Source organism: Ambystoma mexicanum, chromosome 1p, assembly GCF_040938575.1.
Source record: "Ambystoma mexicanum isolate Mex_15411 chromosome 1p, UKY_AmexF1_1, whole genome shotgun sequence".
Taxonomy (NCBI): Eukaryota; Metazoa; Chordata; class Amphibia; order Caudata; family Ambystomatidae; genus Ambystoma; species Ambystoma mexicanum.
In genome coordinates, this window is record NC_090921.1 from 1,009,380,457 (window position 1) to 1,009,401,595 (window position 21,139).

Sequence of the window (21,139 nt, forward strand, 5' to 3'; positions counted from 1 at the left end):
GATTTTCCGAGCACACAGTGCGTTATCGTGATACTGTATATACCTTTGAATATTAATTATATAAAGACTGTGTTTTAACCGATACAGTGTGCGGACATTCATTTGTGGGTGCTTGGGGACTACACTGTACTTAAGAACCAGCCTGCATCACCTCCTGAGAAGCTAGGCCTTGATTGCTCGACTACGTTACCAATAATAGCGAATCTTGGCTGGGGTCCTCTGTGCCTCTCCTATACCATATAGAGATTAGAAGTACAGACACCCCCCTCCAGTCTTTACAACGACCATGCTACGATTACGGCCTTTATAAGAATTAACAGAGTGGCACATCTGCCTTCCTGAGACTGGAAACTGTATAATCCCATACTCCAAGACCTCGTCACTACTGGGGAAATAGCGGGGGAAATTGATAATTATTTCCTCGATAATGCTCATAGAGGGACTCCCCAAGAGGGGTATTGGGATTCTGTTAAGGCTATCGTCGGAGGGGAGTGTGGTGGTTAATTCATCAGCCATTCTGTACCATATTTTAATGCCAAAAGAAGGGCAAAGGAGAGCCTGGAAACCCTGATTAAGGAAAGGGAGCTTTTGCATTCCCAAATGGGTTAATGGAAAGTTCAAAAGGAGGCGCAGCTACACAGAGCCACCACATTGAGCTATGTCAAACAACACTAGTATTCTCATGGTAACACGGCCAATAGATTGCTGACATACAAGCTGCGCCTGCTAAAATCTAGGAATTATATTATGTCAAACAAGGTGGGCATTTTATAGTACACAGAAGAGGGCAAGCTTGCAGCCTTCACTGACCTCTACCATAGATTATTCACCAGAGACACCTTAGCCTCCCCCCCTGATGTACAACAGGAATATATAGAGCGTGCCCCTCTTTCTAAAATCACACACTCGGTCCAGGACGATCTTGAGGGCCCTGAAAACCGGAAGAGGTTAGTAGAGCGATCCAGTCTTTGACGAACGCAAAGACGGCAGACCCGATGGCTTTTCAACCCAGTTCTATAGGATTTTTCAAACTCATCTCTTGACCCCACTGGTCTCTATTCAATATTTTTTTTAGAGACGGGCTTAGTGACAAGTTCCATGGGTAAGTCCTTAACCAAGTTTATCCTGAAACCAGGGAAGGAGACTACCAAGTGCATATCAGCCGATAGCTCTTATCAATATTGATGCAAACATCTATGCAAACATATTGTCGTTTAGGCTAGCGGGGGTCCTTCCTTCCATAGGTGATCTGGATCAGACTGGTTTTATAATGGACTGGAATTCACAATATCAGGCAGGCCATCAATGTGATTGAATTGGGAAGTCGTAGCGTGACTCCTATGTCCGTGCTGGCTCTGGATGCCAACATGGCGTTCAACTGGGTCCATTGGGGATTTTTGCGGCTTACTCTCCATACTTTTGAATCTGGACCTAATTTTATAAAGATGATGATGGTGTGTTATGTGACTCCTAGATCCAGAGTCCAAATCAGCTGCCACCTATCTCTGTACATTCCCATTTCTAGGGGAATGTGCCAGGTATGCATTCTCTCGCCTTTGATTTTTGCCGTGGTGAGGGAGCCATTGGCTAATTGTATCCGAAAGGACCCAGCAATCAAAGGGTTTCGTTAATAATTTGATGAAGTCTGTGAGCCTTACTGACTCTGAACTGTCGGAGATGATATCTGCGCTCAGAAGTGATTTCCCCTTTACGTGGAATGAAGAAGTGTTTGACTATTTGGAAATTCACCTGACACCTTCACACAGCTCTTTGTTCCAGGGGAATGTTCCACCCATTGTTCCACACTTAGAGGAGAATCTCAGGAGATGGGCAATATGGAGATCTCTTGGCTCGGACCGATTACAGTGATCAAACATTCTCCTGCGTTTGCTTTATAGCGTGTCCGCTATCCTGGCAGGATCCCCACCATCTAATATCCATGTGCTACAAAAACAATTGGTGACATTTATCTGGGTTGATGTAGAGTATGAAGCCAGGTTCTCCAAGCATACACATTTTCTGGGGGCCTGAATGCTCCAAATATCCTAAATGATATTATAGTGGCAAATCTGTCACATATACCGGACTGGACCTCGGGTTCTCACTGTGCACATTGGAGGGAATTAGAACAGTCTGTCACTAACTGGGGCTGCAAACACTCCCTTTCCTTGACCACCTTGCTAGACGCTATCAGGTTTTCCATCTTTTCTCAACCCTCACCCCCCTATACTAATGGGACAGGGCGGGTTAAGCTTCGGCAGCTTCCCGAAAGCCAGGGCACCTTCTCCCCAATCTTGGGTAACCTTGGTTTTTCTCCTGAGCTTTGACCAAAGACGTATTCCGCCTGGCAGGATTGGCATCACACATCTTTCACAGTTCTATTAGGAGGGACCTCTTGCATGTTCATTGAGTGCAAAACAAACTTCTGAGTTGCAGAGAGTGAAAGGCTACACTATTTTCAACTCTATCATTGGGCCTCCGATGCTTTAACTAGAAAGGCGGGGACTCGTCAACCCTGTGCACCAGAATTCTTGATGTGGAAGGGAATCAGTAAGAAGAACATTTCAATACTGTACCAGCTTCTGGAGAGCCCTGATGCACCGGCGGGCTCCACTACATGGCCCAACAGGAAAGGGACGTTCAGGGTCCTATCAAGGATGAATCTTGGACAAGGATATTGCATAGGGCCAGTACTACTTCTAAGTGTGTGATGAATAAGAAGTGTGCTTGTAAAATCTTATACAGATGGTATATGATCCTGGTTTGCCTTCTCAATATTGACTCATCTATCCCGCCCTTATGTTTGGAGAAACTGTGAGGCAAGGAGGATCTCATTCACCTTTGGTGGAAGTGTGGGAAGGCCCATATCTTCTGAAAAGAGGTCCTGGCTCTCATCAAACACGTTACAGGAGCACGGGTTACCATGGGACCCATGGGTAATGTTATTGGGGGAAGTGGTGGAGGGAATTTATCCCATAAAGGGTTATAAATCTTCACTCATTATTCACCTTTTCACCACCGCTAGACTCTTCCTAGCTAGAACCTGGGAGACCGTTGCTGGCTGTAGATAAATATGTAGTGGTAGAAGTTGTCGGAGATTACCTCAGCAGAGAAAAATCCCATCATCCATAGAGGGCCAGCTCCTTGGCTACGTGCGTGACTGGTAGCCGCTTCATGACTAATTTCGGGGCGATTGCCAAACCCTTGCAGTTGGACCACTTTACATTAATTTGATTTGTGGGGGGGGGGTGGGAGGTCTAGAGGGAAATTCGGAGAGATGTGCGGTTGTGTTGTATATATTGTCAATTTATTTTCCCTTGTCATGGTTGTTACTAGTACTTATTGTGCCTTTTGTATACAGTGTTATGTACATTGTGTTGCCTTCCTGGGGGTCGGGGAACTCTCCCCTCTCACTGGTGCTTATTCACATGTTTTCCTTTCTGTAATGTGTTTCCTTTCCAAGTGTTCCAATGAAATAAAGATTTAAAAAATACGGAATCTGGGGGCGTGGCCAGCAGTGCCACCAATGTGGCAGCTCTGCTGATGGCCTCCGTGCAAAGCCCGTTGATATGAGGAATAAATTAAGCTCCCATTCGATGCCGAAGTCTGAAACACCAGCACTTCCTCTTTAAAGGTGCTGTGCAAGTCCTGAAATGCTCGAAAACAGAGTCGGGGGAGGTCCTGAGGCGACATGCTAAAATTGCACTGAGGCGCGAATAACACTGCGGGCAAACACATCATCCGTGGAGGAGCAGGCGGGAGATAGAACAACCACTCTCCGCTCTGCTGACACTCTGCGGACAGCGACCCGGCAACTCCGGTGGGCGGCTCACAATCCAAAAGGAATAAACGGCACAGAGCCCTCAAAGACACCGGCATAGTCCCACAGATGAGACGCTAGCACCGCTTTCGTAGCCGAGCCTTTGCCGGCAGACTCCCAGGTCCCGCAGAGCATACCTCCTGCACCCCGGCCTGCGGTAGACCCCGCAAGGTGGGTCATCGGTCCACGGGCGGGACAGAGCTACACATCAGGGCCCCGGGATACATGACACCCCGCCCAGGTGGGGGAGGAGGAACTGTATAACCAGAGGTAGTTGCAGCTCCAGAGGTCCCTGCAACACAGACAGATAGAGCTGTTTCAGTCTGGGGAACCATCACAAGCTGGATCCACGAGATGCACAACACAGAAATACTGGTGCTCCTCCTCCATAATTAACAGGCCTCTGCTCTCCCTCACCTCATCGCGGGAAGCATTTACAAACTGAGAGTCACACAAATCAGAAGTCAGGCAGCACGCCAGTGGACCGAGGCACTTCAGAAGGTAGGAGAGCTGTTTTGTCTGGTCCACCCTGCTTTCTATCAGTGGATAACCACCCACACCCCTTGCCTTTAGGGCTATCTACCCATAATTACTGGGTTATTAGAGGGGACACAGAGACAACTTCAGCAGCTCATTTCTCCCTGGGGGAAGTACCAGGCACTATATACGGAACGAGGGACCCCCTGAAGCCTGCGTGCCTGCCCCTGCTGCATAGGCCTGGTCTCATGTTTTCCTGGCGGCAATAAATCCATGGGACGCCCAGATCTGAGCCTCCTCACTTTGGGAACGTCTTCTGGAACCACCGGACGCGGGGACCATCATCCACCTGTGCAGGGGCAGTGTTTTACCGTTCCCCCGTGAGGAAGGGGGGCAGACTGTTGGTGAAACCCTGGTATTTGGGAGATAAATCCACCCATAGCACGTGGCACCTCTACATACCGCACCCAGAGAACCGTCAGCATGTCCAAACACCCTAAAACCCAAAAGAGCGCAGACATTACCACCATGCTGCTCCCAGTGGAGAAGGGGAAAAAAATCAGAAACATTGATGTCCCCTCCTCAAGCCTCGCCTGGCCCCTGTGGACAGTTAGCTACCAAGGAAGACATTGAGGCGTTTATGCTCGACATTAAAGCTGAATCCCGCAGCTGCATGACAGAGCTATCCACTAAATTGGAACACACAGACCAAAGAGTGACGGAATTGGAACAGAGACTGGGGGACGTGGAGGATCAAACTCTGGATCATGTAGCCTCACTACTGGACGTACAGCATAAGACCAGGGCCCTAGCGGACAGGAACGAGATCCTGGAGTATAAACAGGAGGACTTGGAGAACAGGGCCCAAAGAAATAATCTCTGAATTAGAGGTGTGCCCTCCTCGATTCAATATCAAGACCTAGCGGAGTAAGTAGGGGATCTGTTTCAATCCCTCCTTCCATACCTTGAGAAATCCCAGCATCCTTGTAGACCACACCCATAGACTCCGCACACGCAGGGGGCTTGAGTCAGAGTATCCCCAGGATGTAATCACCCGAGTCCACTTCTATATAACGAAAACAAGAAATCTTGGCGATGGGTTGCACCCGGGATGAGCTGACGTTTCAAGGGTCGCCCCTTCAGATCTTCCAAGATTTGGCGACAACAACAATACAGAAGCAAAGAGCTCTACGACCGCTAACTCTGTTCTTGCGGGATCAAAAGATCAAGAACTGCTCGCTGTTTCCTACCCCGTCCAGTTCTCCTTTAAAGGGGTCCCCCGATCGATCTCATGCTTGGAGGATGCAGAAGGGATCCAGAACACCTCCTCGCTGGACGGGGGTGGGGAGGTGACCCCTCTCCCGACACTCTCGCAGGAGCAGAAGGCCTCATACCCAAAGATAGGTGGGCGGCCTGGTCGAAAATCCAGAGGGGCCGCAACTTGAGTAAGCTACCTTCACACACCTGACCCTGGTGAACCGGTGGCGATGACGTCATTAGCAGCATACCTCCGACACCCACAAAGCTCAAACAACTGGCAGCAGGGAAACATTGAATTTCGTGGTACTGCAGACGGGCTTTGCATGGTCCAAGCCGGACCTCAAGGAAAATGTCCTCTGAAGGTCATTGGGGTGTTCTGCCGACAGTTTATGGCAGTCAGAAAGTTTGTAGTCCAAGGTTCCGACTCGGTTTGGTGTTGTGTGTATTTTCTTTGGTTAAGATTCTGGTTGGAGCGCGAGAGCAGATATTCCCACACACTGGATGGCAGCTTCTGCAAACTTGTCCCTCCTCTCCTGCCCTGGTGACAGAGGAGAACCCAGAGATACCACACCAGATTGTGAACTTTGTCTTTTTGAACGTCAAGGTTCTCAACTCTCCCGTAAAACGAAAAGCCATTCAGAAACGACTGAAGGACCTAGAGGGTACTGTGACATTCATTCAGGAAACCCATCTCCTCGCAGAGGACTATACCTGCCTTCGAAACAGAGACTTCCCAAAGCAATTTCTGGCATCCAGGGGCTCAAAAAGGGGGTGGGAGGACAGCAATTCTGGTGGTAAGGGACACTCAATTTGAAGAGCTGGACACTATCAAAGACCCAGGAGGCCAGTTTGTAGGAGTAAAAGGTTTGCTCTTGGGTCAATTATATTAATTGATCTCGATCTACACCCCGAATGAGGGTCAGGAACACTTCCTAGCGGGTCTGGAAACATCCCTCTTCCCTTTTCTAGAGGGCCAGGTTGTTATTGGGGGGGACTTCAACAGTGTCCCTGACCCGGACAAGGAAAAGGCACATGCTCCATCCCTCAGAGATTATAAGATAGCCTTGGGTATCCTTCATTTGTTCAGATCGCTGGGTGTCATAGATACCTGGAGAGTACTTCACCCAGAGGAAACCTGCTCCTAGCTTCACTCCAGCTTTTGTCATTTACAAACAAAGTGTGTATTGCCCCAAAGGTTCTTATGGACCATGCCCCAGTACTATTACAAGTGAGGGCTTGGAACTCATCCCCGGTACCCAGACCACAATGGCGTCTATATGACCCAATCTTGAACAATGTGGCTCTAAGGGACGGGGTAGCGAAAAGCAATTAGGGATTACTTCTGAGAGAACCCCACGGAGCTAACCTCTCCAGGAATAACATGGGACGCCATGAAGGCAGTCATCAGGGGGATTTTAATAGCACACACAGCGGCATATCACAAACGGAAAAAACAAACTAGGCTGCTCCTGGAACAGGAATTCTTCGAAATTGAAAGCAAATATAAAAAGGGCAGGTTGCCTAAAGTCCATTCAGCCCTCCGTATAGCTCAAAATAAATTAGAGACCCTATATGCGGAGGAGATGGCACAAACCCTGATGTCTGTCAGACAGGGATACTATGCAAAAAGCAACAAGGCCAACCAACTCTTGGCAAGGGAACTGGCGAAGGCCAGGAAACGAAATTTCATCATAGGTCTTAAAGACCAACATGGGGGAACCCAATATGGGGAGCAAGACAAACTACGACTAGGACAGGCTCACTTATTGGAGACCATGTCTAGCCCATGTAGTTCGGCTCCAGCCCAGAAACAATACATTGCGGAGGTGTCCCTAACACATTTAGCCCAGGAACATATGGAGGCGAAGGAAGTGCCAATCCGACAGGAGGAAGGGGAGGCAGTAATTAGATCTTTGAAGCTCCGAGCCACTGGCCCGGATGGATTCTCTCCCAAATTTTATAAACTGTTTAGTGGTCAACTGCTCTCTCCCCTAACAGCCCTCTTTAACTCATTCCAAGAAGTGGGAAGTGTAACTCCCTCTTTGCAAGCCTATACTACGATACTACTATTGAAATGCGGCAAGGATCTAGAGAGTGTGCCTCTTATAGGCCGATTTCGCTCTTGAACATCGATGCTAACATCTACTAAAAGGTCATGCCAAATTGCCCAGCCCCACTCCTTCTCACACTGATCGACGCCGATCAAATGGGCTTTATTCAGGGTAGGAAAACAGGGGACAACATCAGGCGGGCGGTAAATTTAATTGAGTCCACCACTAAGAGCAATGGGAAATTGGCCCTCTTAGCTTTAGCTGCAACAAAGGCGTTTGATAATGTGGTCTGGTCCTTCATGCACCTAACACTAGAGGCTTTTGCCTTCGGCCCCCAATTTAGGAAAATAGCCACCGAATACTTCTCCCCGAATACCTCCCTCCAGGTTAACCGGGAACGTTCACCCCCCAGTCCCCTTTCTTGTGGCCCATGACAGGGATACCCTCTTTCCCCCCTTCTGTTTTCCCTTATAAGGGATCCTATGGCACGGCACATATGTAAGAATGACACGATTCAGGGGCAGGGGCTTCTGATTCTCCCCACAAGGTATCCTTATATGTTGACGATGTACTGCTTTCCATCACTAACATTCAGCCTTCCCTGCAGACAGCCTTACAGGAATTCCGAGCTTTTGGCCAAGTAGCCAGATTTAAAATACATTTTGGAAAATCAGTGGCGCTAGGGTTGGGTCTCTCACCTCAGGATATCACTTCTCTCCAAACACTCTGCCCAATCCACTGGGACACTACTTCCATTGAATATTTAGGGGTCCGGCTTAATGCATCTCCGACGGACCTCTACAGGGCCAATCCCCCCCCCCCCCTTAAGTCATTGGAAAAGGATCTGGAAAGATGGGCAGAAAATCTCTCTAATGGGATGGATTATGTCAGTAAAAATGAACCTCCTCCCTCGCTTGCTATACTGTTGTTTATCCCTCCCAGTGGAAGTTCCGAAATTAATACTAAACCGGCTCCAACGTAAACTCCTGGGTTTCATATGGCGGGGTAAACAAATCTATAATCCCCAAGAAGGTGATGATGGGTGGATCCCGACTGGGGTTCTGAGGGTTCCCAATCTACAGAGGTATGCGGAGGTGGCCCAGCTCTCCCACTTATTTACATGGTTGGCCGAAGCTCCCGCACCGAGGTGGATGGAGATTGAGCAATCCAAAAGTTATCTCCCCCTCCGCTTCTTACCTTTCATCCCCATATGGCACGAAAGCAAAAGCCGCACCTGTTCTCATCAACGGAAACTACCCTAAAGGCATGGGACGAGGTATTGAGGAGGAAAAACATCACTGGGGGTACTGGCTCACTGTCTCCAGTTTTTGGCAACCCCGCCTTCTCTCCGGCCATGCATCTGGCGGCATTCTGGCGATGGAAAGAGGGGGGCCGACGTACACTAGGACAGTTGTTTGAGGAGGGTCAACCACGCTCATTTGAGGACTGTAAAAGGCTGTTCCACCTCTCGGAGTCAGACAGGTTCCCATACTCCCAATTATGTCATTGGATCAGACACCCCGAATTAAGCCAAAAGGCCCTCTTGAATTGACCACCTGGGAGGGCCTGGAAAAGGGCAGGATTTCGAAACTATAAACTGCTGAGAGAAGATCTTCTAATCCCTTGCGCCCGGACTATATGACCCGATGGGAAGCAGACTTGGGCCACCAATTGGAAGATGTAGAATGGGCAGAGATTTGGGCTACAGGCCATGCCTCTTACAGATGTGTGACAAACAATGAATGCGTTAAAATTGTTGGCTCGCTTGTACTACCCCCCGGCACAGATACACCACTTCCAGGCCTCAATTCCCCCTACTTGCTGGCGGAACTGTGGAGCTCATGTCTCTTATTTCCACATGTCGTGGGATTGTCCCCTGATTCAATCTTTTGGGAGACCATTGTGCAAACCATAGAAGCTATCACGGGTAGTAAACTTGCTATGTGTCTTAAAACCTTGCTCCTGGGGGCTCCGTATGAGGGGGTATATCCGAAATCTGGGGCCCGGGCAAAGCTGTTGACACAGTAGCTGCTGTCAGCACGTATTACCATAGCTCGGTGCTGGAAAGCGGCAGAAGGCTATGGTGGATTAAGGTCTTGGATGTGTTGGTGGCGGAGAAGGTGACTGCCTCAAAGGAGGGAAAACTACATCAATTTCAATCTGGTCACCATTACTAGATTATGATCTTAAATTCCCAGCTGGCGAGACTTTATTTGGGCCCAGGCGAGAATGGATGATGGGGGCGGGTTGGACAGCAGGATATGTAATGAAGGACATAGGGCTTGGGGGTGCGGCTGGTTTTGGGAACTCCCCATCAAGAAAGAAGGAGCCAAAAGACTCTGATTGTCTATTGTATTGTACACATAAAGGTTCCAGTGTTTTGTCAAATGATGGTCTTATAAAATATATTAGCACATGGTAGTCATTATTGGCCTCCATCAGAATGCTCGAAATTACTTGTATTGATTGCACTCCAGACATTCTGACTTAAGAAGCAGCAAGGGATTCAACCAAAACATTTTTTCTGCATTCAAGAAACAGCAAACCAATTTCCCATCAAGATTTCTTTCAACAAGACTCTCAAACCTTATTTAACACAACAAAGTGAAAGCTAAAACACGGAACAATGGTGTTCCAGTTCAACCAAGTTTACAATTCAAATTCTTTCTTTAGAAAGACAACCTAGTTATTTAAAAATTACAAAATGAAACATTTGATTTACTAACATATTTGATGTGCGTTACGCATTATTAAAATAACATATTTTAATTCACCATGACAATTCCAAAATCTTTATTGCTAGAAGCCCATTGTGCTAATAGACCTCGGGAGGGGTCATTATCGCTTGGGATAATGACCCGCTCCCAAGTTATGGCCCGAAGCGAAAGGCTATGTGATTACATTCAAGAAAATCATTAGAGGTGGGCAGTCTCACTCTAGCCAAAACAAGAATCCACACGTTAATGTCTGCTGTCATTGCCAGTGCTTAATTTGTAAAAAAAATAAGTTCCAGGGCCCAAAAAATCTTGGGTCCCTAAGGTCGGCCCCGGCGGCGCTGACGGCCCAGCTCAGTGCTAGATCGGCCCACCACCAGCCCATCACACTGCTGCGCCTCCATGTCACATGTTTGGCGCTGTAGCAACTGCCGGCACAGGCTAGTAGTGGGATGGATGGGGAAGGAGCACACATATCTATCTTTCTTTATTAAACCAGTTCTTTTATTGCATGTCTTAAATCACTGAAAGTACCGTGGGATTAACTAGATTTTCCGGGTTGTCATTATCTTGCATTCTGGGACTTAAAGGATATTCTTTTGGCTTAACATGTTGCTATAATGAATGAAATGCTGTCATGTGACTTTATTATGCAATTTGTGTTTTGTGTAAGTAAACTCTACAAGACATTATTAATGTAGAGTATAGACCTTGAAATCCAACTATTTAAGCCAAAGTATGTGATCCTGGTCAGCAAACATGTCGCCCCTTACCGCCCCCCCCGCGCTTACCCCACCACCATCTGTCCGACCATCCCACTCCCTTCTTTTTGGATGCAATTGCAGCCAGAGTACCACTAGTTCCTTTTTTCCACTTCTACCCCATGGTTAGGCACAGTCAGTGCAGCCGTGACATAATTCACCTGTAACCAAATCACATATGAGCAACTGACTTATAAACACACATGCACATTGCTATCCCACTTCAGATGGGCTAAAGGTAGACAGGTTGGAATACATCATGTAGCTTCACTCGTGGCTGTCCCGCACTGTGGCACGTTTCCCTCCCTGTCAGGCTGCGTCCCTTCTCTAATGAGAGGGTTCACATATTGATCAGCCCAGCAGCCCTCACAGGCCAGGCGTTTTGGAGACTGGCTGGTTTAGTGTTGCCTTGACAACAGATGCTAGTGTGCTAACATGCGAAGATGTCTGGAGCGAAAAGATTACATTGTTCTAACAACACCATTCTGCTAATATTACGGCCCTTAAAGTCATTAATTTGAAGTAGGTGATTAAATATGCTATGCAAATGTTTGACAACAGCGAAGAGCACCATATTCCGGGATTTAAAACAAATTGAAAGCATGCAGGCCCGGGTATATTCATATCGCGCTCATTGTTTGTCTCAGCATTACCGAGCATGACTAGCATGACTATGGGGCAGTACCAAGCATGACTAGCATGACTATGGGGCAGTTCCGAGCATGACTAGCATGACTATGGGGCAGTACCGAGCATGACTAGCATGACTATGGGGCAGTACCGAGCATGACTAGCATGACTATGGGGCAGGACCGAGCATGACTAGCATGACTATGGGGCAGTACCGAGCATGACTATGGGGCAGTACCGAGCATGACTAGCATGACTATGGGGCAGTACCGAGCATGACTATGGGGCAGTACCGAGCATGACTAGCATGACTATGGGGCAGTTTCTGGATGTAATTCTACACCGGCAATTATGGAAATGGGTAGAGCTAATGCAGTCACATGAATAGAAATCCCGCTGTTTGCATGTTACTGCTGAAAAGGATTTTGGCTTTATATGCACACCAGTCTCTAATCTCGCACCATGCAAAGTGCATTGACGCAAAAGAGAACATACAAGTTTTAAAGCAATGAAAGGAAGCATCCGTCCTACATAGACCTTAAGTATGGTGATTTGCCATTTCTGAGATGATGAGATTTAAAATGGCAGACTTGAAAGTAAGTACAATCATCCTCAACCAACGAATTTTAATTGCAATTTCCCAGTTCCAGTTCACCTCTTTTCGAGGTCAAGCTGTATCTCTTAGCCGTGTGCACTTCAAGCACAATGACAAAACAAAATGCCCAAACAGTGTTTGTATTAATCACTTGGGGGAGGAGAAAGATAAAAGAACGGATTTTGAAATCGCTGCTGCTGCACGTTTTGGCTCGATTTCAAAATGCTGTACTGTGTGACCAACACAAATTATGCAGAAACAGGATTTCTTTTAAGTTGGTATTCAGATACTTTTTGAAGCAGATCATGACATTTTCCGCATCTGCACGCGCACACATTACGGCAAAGTACGGGCCGGTAAGCTGCCTGGCCCGACTCTTAGTTTTACCTCATCTCACTTTACAACTTCTTTACTCGACCAGGGGCTGAAAGGAGCCGAGTGAAGACTCAGGAAATCGACAAGCAAGTGCAACACTGTTGGATCGCGGGTGGAGTGCAGGAGACTTCAGATTGGAGATAGCCCTGCCGTTTCTGGAGACATTCTTTTTAATGCCTGAAAACATGCAGCTAATTAACGAGTTCCTCCAGGGTATGTCCGGTGATGTGTGCACAGCACAGCGCTCACGAAGCATGCAGAAGCACCACTACACAGCGCTGCCCTTTGACCCAAGGCTGACTGGCCAAAGCAGCCGTGGCCCCAGGAGCTGCTTTACAACTGTCGCGCACTGCAGCAATGAGGCCCAGCAGAGCCCTGCCCCCATTCCTTCCAGCAGCTTCCTGACTTTGGCTTTCCTCCCGTCTCTCCCTGCCCTCTCCCCTTCTCACTCCTCACCTGTGACTGACAGCCCCCGTACCGCTGCCATTGGACGGCCCGGCTGGGAAAGTTTTGACTTTTCAGGCGTGTGCAGCGACTGGAGGACAGGGGGCCTTGTTAACCTGTTTGCATTGCAGGCCATTAGGACCGAATGTGACCAAGGGCAGCTCAGCAGCTGTACAAAGAGTGCTGGTTCCGAAAAAATAGTGCCAGTGTTGGCCACCAGCAAACACCGGCACAAATTAAGCGCTGGATTGCACAGTGAACAGGAAGGGGGCTGAGGGAACATGGATCATACAAGTAATTCAATAGTACTTTGATCCATTAGGGGGCATGGCAAGCACACATAGGCTTTGGTGGCATATCAGCACATGTGGAACAACATGGATTAGGACTGATTGCTGCTCCATAAAGGATGCAACCATCCACAAGAAGGGCATGGACCAACAAAGGAAATGTGAGGCTATTTACAAACAGAGGCTCCTCCTGAGGCCTACGGATGAATCGTAGTAAACAGCATGACGGAAACTTCATCGGCATAGCAGCTCTTTACTGCAATTCTGATCTGTCTCCACGCACAGCAAAGAAGGATCAGGGATGCATTACATGTGTGCAGTGAAAGACATGAGAACCTTGGGCCAAGCTGGGTTTCCGTGCATCCCACTGCATGCATGCAACGAGTCAGTGGTAATCCTATCTTGCACGCATATGCATAATGGAAATCTGCAATGGCTGCCTCTAAAGCAAACGTGGCGGCCATCTTTGCACATTCGTTCACGCGACATGCTGCTGGCACAAGACAATGGGGCACAATCCATGTGAATTAAATCATTACATGGGGCTTGAAATGGTGGAATCCCCATAGGCATGCACACTCAAGTGCAAGGTTCCTACAGAAGGTTTTTAGGAAAAATGACAGCATTCCAGTGGAATTTCACAAAACATTGAATGCCTTTACCTGTATTTCGCTTCCACATTAAAAGAACAAGCCCCATTGGCTGGCATGGGGAAAACTCTGCATGTCACCGGGAGTCAAAATGTATCTGCACTATAGAGAATATGTCTGATGGTAATAGGGCAAATGTAGACTCTCGAGAAACTACAGGGATATAAAGAGGCACAAGGTAGCGGCTCATGGCTACACATATACACAGGGTAGGGGTGCACAGCAAAAAGCAGTAGAGGGGCAGGAACACACCTAGAGAGATGACCAGTATGGAGACATATGAAAGAGAAATGGAAACATTATAGGGCGATGGACGCCGCCCCATAGTTAAGGTGAAACCTATGAATCACTGACTTTTGCGAATTTTCTATTGCAAATAACTTTGGACTCGTTGGATATTTGGCTGAAATTGTCCGAATAAAATGCTTGTCATGGGCCACATTTCCACCATCAAATTGGAAAGTAACTGATGGCTGGAGCCTGAATATCAGACGATCAACCGAAAAGGCTTAAGAGGCAGAACCCCTCGCTCAGATGTGACCAGGGAAAACCTACTATCTGCCAGTCGTGCTGGAAGGCCGTCCTGTTCAAGCTATGCTCAATTCTGGAAGCAGACAGACCATTGTCCGGCCATTCTCATGTAATCCGTACAGGTGAAAAACCTATGCGTCGTCAGTTGCTTTTACGGAGATAGGGATCTGTATCCCAAAACGCAGCTAAAATTCATGGTTGGACCACCTGAGCAATGTGAGCTAGAGTTAGCAGTGCTAACTAGAGTACCAATGTAAGTCATCCTTGGTTGTGTGGAGAGGATCCTTTGGTCACTTTCCCTTTGTCTCTACCTTTGAGGATAATTGTGTAGGGATTGGGATTGTTAGGCCCTTGAAGTTGGGGTTAGCTTGTGTCCAATGGATGGAACAAAGCATATAACTGGCATGTTGGCGATTTCGGATCTCAGATATGCCTTTCTAATCATCCCTGAGGTTGCTTGTGCTGACCTGGTGGGGATATTAGTGAGCACGTCATGGTTTGGGAAGACTCTGAAGAAACTTGCTATTCGCTCAGGTTCCTTGTTTGCAGTGTTCGAGCCTGTGAATGTGGTGAAAAGGCGGTAAGTTACCTGTAATTGCATCGTTTGTGGTAATTCCGCTTGCAATAAAATGAAATTCACACACACACACAGGATCCGCAAAGAATCAGTGTTGCATGAAAGGAAGATGACAATGGTGGGCCATGTCAAAAAGGCCCAAATGCAACAAAAGACAAATTGACTCACGTGTTGGCTTGGCTTTGGTTTGAGCTACATTTTCAGTTGAAGTATATGTTTCATGCACCCCATGCAGTACTAGAGCATTAATTACTCTATGCGGTTTTACCCCATATTTCTAGACAAACACATGCGATAGAAACATGAGGTGAGGGAGGGAGTTAGCATGTTTTATACTTCTTAACTGCAAGCACAAAATGGGGGCCTAACTGGTCCTTTGACCGTTGGAAGGTGTGCGAGGAGGCCCAGAAGAAGCATGCATCGTAGCGACTATACACAACGGCTTATGGCCACCGACAAGATACCAATTCCAATTCTAAACCCATCATCATCATTTTCTAAAGCTATCACAATCAAGGCACTGGCTGTCTGGACCTGAGGATCTTACACAGCACCAGTCAAGGTCTAAAGGAAACATGCACCAGTCAAGGTCTAAAGGAAACATGCACCAGTCAAGGTCTGTAGGAAACATGCACCAGTCAAGGTCCGTAGGAAACATAAAGGGACTTGAGCAAAAAGTGTCCCGCCCCGTGCCAGATGGCTGTACTTACTCACTCACTGTTGAGATTCACACAGGCAAGAGCCTTTTGTGTTGACATATCTGTGCAAGGCTTTTCTGGGTCTCTCTGACCATCCATGCGTGTTTCCTGAGCTCAAGGATAGCTCAGCAATCAAAGGCTCACCTTAGACATATGGCCAGCGAGCAGCAGGCAGTTCATCTGTTTGAGACAAGGACAACTCAGTTGCTCATCTTTCTGAGGTTGATAGATTAAGTGATAAATCTGGAAGATGTTCGACACATCCCGTAAAACCAATCCAGTTTAAAAAATGTTTGGGTTGAGTTTGAACATGTAGAGACCACCACAATGAAAATGCCTTTGACACCAAGGCACAATGAATAATGAACAACGATAAACCTAGAGAACCCCTCCAGGTACTGTGCAAAAAAAGTAGAGCACCTGTATCACTAGAGTCCTGCCTCGCAGGTTCCTTCCAATCTGCAGACCGTTGATCGGGAACAGGAACATTCTGGAGCACTCCGATGTGAGTGGATTGGAAGGAACCCACTAGGCTGTACTCCAGTCACACCGTTTCTATGCTTTTTCTCTCCAATACTGGCAAATGATTGATGATTCATTCGTTTGGGAAAAGAGTACACAGATTCATCCCTGAAGAGGGACAATCGTCTGAAATGCACTGGCACCTTACACATGAATCTGTTTTCCTCACTACTCATTCTAGAAATAAGTTCAGACATGTGCTTGGTACAGGTCTACTGATTTATATAATTTGATAGGTCTGGATGATCATTACGTGAGCACACAGTACCTGGAGGGCTCCTCTACGTTTATCTTTGTAGATACATTGGGTGCCACTAAATTGGGAAATAAAAACACCTACAATAACTTTTCTTAGAAGCTGGAGGAACCAGGCACCAAGGCCAATAAAAACCCATGTTAATAATATTTACAAAATGCTGTATGTCTATAAAGCTTCCTTTGCATGTTATTCATTGTACAGTGCTCTGAAGCCCCCCTTTATGTCGGCAATCTGTTTCATGGTCTCCTTATCAGTGTCTGGCTAATTGACCAATCCACAGGCACTGTCCACTGAGTCCTTTTATCCTCCAACATGCCACTCCTCTGCCTTGCTCTGATAGGTTTTAAAGGCACTATTTTTCTTGTCCTCTCCAGGTATGTGTGACGAAGCACCAAGTGATGAGTGCAGTACGACAGATGCAGAAAGTGCTCTCGACCCAAGAGGCCACCTACCTGCAGGGTGTGCGAAGCATGAAGAAAGTCTTGACTGCCCTGCAGAGTGACCTTCAGAAGCAGGCCTCAAAAAGTAACGGTAATTCCTCAGTTCCATAAACAGCACCAGGCAATTCAAAATGGAGGTCAAGGCGCTCCTCTTCAAGTAGCATATGTTTCACACACTGTAGACACCCCCCAATCACACCTGCTGGCTGACCCCTCCTCAACCACCCAGTGGTTGTCTCCTCATGTTAAGCAGTACATGAAAGTGTACGGGTTTTAGGCAATGGGGTGACGTAATATCTGTTACAGGAACAATGAAACGGCAAAGGAAACACGCAGTAACAAGCATCCGTTCATTCAAACAAAATACATTGCTGTCAGCACCCCAGGTTTTTGGATTAAAAACCTGGCCTGCTAATAACAATAACACGTGAACCAGCCTGCCAGATCGGGTAGTAACTGCGCTGTGGCCCATCGTTAAGGCCCTAGCGTGCAGGATGAATCCCACGATCCAAGCCTGTGTTCTGATCAACCTGAAGGCTGCTCTCCATGCCACCCCCTTTTCCCCCATCTTCCCCTCTCCGTTCCACTCACCCCTCCGATCACCTCCTACCTACTGCCCCACTTACACAATCCTTTCGCGGTGTGGGCCGCCGCTCCGCATCCCTGCCAGTGCTATCGAAATGGAAGAGGGGCTCTGCATGGAACCCCGCCTTCCATCACCATGGTGGCCATCTTTGGTAAGTATTTTGTTTAAATGAACGGGATGGCATGTGCAAGTCGCGCTCATTCAAACAAAATACATGTACCTCGGGTTTTCGGATTGAAAACAAAACAGACATTTGATCAGGGACTAGGCTTGCTTTGGTATCTGGATAAATCTTGCCAGTAGGATTGAGCTAGTCAAGCAAAGATGTGAAAGGCCAAACTAATACAGCAAAAGGTGAACATGTTTCAACTAGGGCCCATTTTTTGCTCTGGGTTGCTCTGTATACGCACCCACCAAACTGTGTGTTTGAATCCCACTAGTTCCTCAAGCCTGTGAATAGTAGCAGTGGCCGGGCTGACTGACAAGGCAGATGTGAAGTAAGGCTTCTCTACAAGTTACATAAGAGGTTGGAGTGACCCCACAATTCAGTGGTGTCTTTCGTCTTATAGATGCCAAACGCTACTTTTAGAGAATGCCTGAAAAATGTCCTGACAAATGAAAATATACCACTGACGGCAGAGGATAAGGACAGTTTTGCTTGCAGATGGTCGATTTCCCTCAGTGTTGGAATCAAATCAAATGCTAACAACATACCCAAAGGTTTATTCTTTCACATTTCTCATTGTAAAGATGAACGCCATTGTAAATATTCTCTCGTTTCCCCACAAACACACCACCATGAGCTTTGTCTTAGCTACATTAAGGTCTTAATCTTTTGGCTCTGCTTTCCTGCGAGTGAGACCATCCTTTTTCTAGGAATCCCTCTGTATGGGTAGAACTGCATCATCTGCAAAAAGGCGGTTTATGGTCGTTGTATCGAATGCAATAGCATCGAATGCCATACCAGAGAAAAAAAAGCATAGGAACAAAAAAGCATCAAATACATTTAAAAAATGTTTTTTTAATGGGGGGGGGCGTCCTTCCCCCAACCCCCTTTTTTAACCTTTAAAACCCATTTTTATTAAACTAAACACTTTACCTTTTTTTAAAAAAAAAAAAGCATTCAATTCTTTTTTTTCGATGCTTTTTTTCCCTCTGGTATGGCATTCGATGCTATTGCATTCGATGCAAGGACCAGATACCAAAAAGACGGGTTAGCACTGGGGACTCTCCACCCATCGGTAGGGACATCATCCTTTATCCTCACTGCTGCTGCTGCTTCTTTCTCATAGATAGATAAATAAATAGTTAATAGTGTTGGTGCTAGGGCACATTTCTGACAAACACTGTTAGTAATTTAATGGAATCTGTTGTGTCAACCACAGGTCTGCATCTTTCCTACACTATCATTGCAATTTAATGATCAAGTCATTTTAATAGGTTTGGAATAACATTTCTATCAACATTACCAAAAATGTTAATCTATTTATAGAATCAAAAGTGGCCTTTAAGTCAATGTTGGCAACGAAGAGTTGACATTTCCATCTAGTCTCATATATTATCAATTTCAAATTAAACCCTGGCCCGTCAGTATACTTTGCCTACGTCAACTAGCCCGAAGTGGGAAAAGCAGGAGCAGCTACCATATTCTATAAATTGTGGAAGGATAACTCAGGGGCAACACGTTTGTCTTGGAAGCAAGACAATGCAGGACAACACAGGTTCGAATCCCGATCAACGCTTAGAAACCACTCCGGGTATTAAGCTTGTTATAAATGAACACTTTTTAAAAATAATTATAAAATAAAAAAAGGCTTTCCCAAACAATTTTCACCAGGCGTCCAACATGTATGTTGGGAGAATGTTTTGAAAAAAGATGTTGCCCACCATTCTTATAGATTGAGACTAATTCAGTTGAACACCTAAATGTAAGAACCTTAACCATCCACAAAATACAATTAATAGTTCAATAGCAACCTATTCCATAGAGATCAATTGGGATTCAGCCCCGATTAGGATCTTTCATGGATTTGTTTTTTTTCAATTCACACATTACACCTCCCCTTTAGAACTCTGCGTGAGAAAATCTAAATTGCAGATACTCAGCAGATTGAATCAGTTGACAAGGGCTTTCTTATACTTTTGCAAGCACATGCCCCTTGCCGTACTAACTGGGGTCTTTCCTCTCTTCTATCTCTCTCTCTACTTGTGGTGTTCCCCAGGGGTCTAACCTCTCTCCCTGGCTATTCAACCAATACCTGGCACCTCTTGACCACTGCATCGCTACTTTCTGCTCCAATTTTCAGTGTTATGCAGATGACACCCAGCGCTCTTTCAGGCTCCCCTCAGCCACCTCTTCTCCTTCTCTCGTACCAGACTGGTTGCAATTCAGGAATGGTGTGACGCCAACGATCTCTGCCTTAATGCCAGTAAGACTGAGATCCTCCTCATTGGGACACCCGCTTCCTCCTTTCCTCTCTCTCTCTCTCTGGCCGCCCACTTTGGGCTCTCTTCCTGCTCCTTCCTGTGAGGCTAAGAACCTTGGCTAAGAACCTTGGTGTCATCTTCGACTCCACCCTCTCCTTCTCTCCTCACATTTTTGATGTCTCTAAGAAGTCAAACTATCATCTGCACCTTCCCGGAGTATTCTTCCTTTTCTCACTTTACCCCAGAAGCTCACTATCTCCAGATTCCTGGTCGTTTCTACGCTGGACTACTGCAACAGCCTCTTTCTACATCTGCCTGACCTTTACAACTTATCCAGAACAGGACTGTGAGACTTGTCCTTGGGCTCAAGCCCAGAGACCGTATCTCCCCAGCACTGATATCTCTTCACTGGCTCCCTGTGGCTGCAAGTATCACGTTCAAGACCCTCTGCATAGTCCACAAGGCTTTCTAGGACCTGGACCACTCTACCTCCAACTTTCTCTTCAAAAACATTTTCCTTCTCAAGCTCTCTGCTCACCCACCTCCAACTCGCTGAGGGTCAGATGCTTTTCCAAGCAGGGAGTTGGGGGCAGATCCCTCTCCTTGGCTGGGACCTCCCTCTGGAACAGCCTCTCTCAAACTTGAGCAGATCCACCCCTGTTTCCGGGAAGCAACTCCCAGTAATAGCAGCCAAATTGTGGAACTCCTTGCCTACACAACTAAGAAATTATACTTCCCTTTGGTCGTTCAGAAAAAACTTCAAAACCCTTCTATTTAGATAAGACCCCGTACAATAGGCACCTGATTCCTCAGCTTCTGAGGCTTCCCTTGCGCTGACGCAACTGCCAGGACTAACACCATGTATAATTAGCCTTGTTACTATAACGGCCGTGAACACCTGATTCTAAGTAACCTTACAATTTTGAACATGTAATGTATCCATGTACCACATTTATGCAAATGTATATATGCAAATGTACAAATGTATATATGTCAATGAAGCCAAAAAAACATGTAACCAATTTCTTAAGC

General features: G+C 46.7%; 1 protein-coding gene across 3 annotated transcripts in view; it reads left to right on the forward strand.

Moving 5' to 3' along the window:
* The window catches only part of LOC138583121 (fibulin-7-like), a 94,837-nt gene that overhangs the window by 17,634 nt on the left and 56,064 nt on the right, over nt 1–21,139 (forward strand). For 2 of the 3 annotated variants that reach the window (XM_069655084.1, XM_069655101.1), the window contains exon 2: nt 17,029–17,185. In XM_069655084.1, coding sequence (XP_069511185.1) covers nt 17,029–17,185 — 157 coding nt within the window. The remainder of the gene's footprint in view (nt 1–17,028; nt 17,186–21,139) is intronic. The other variant, XM_069655093.1, reaches the window with a different exon arrangement.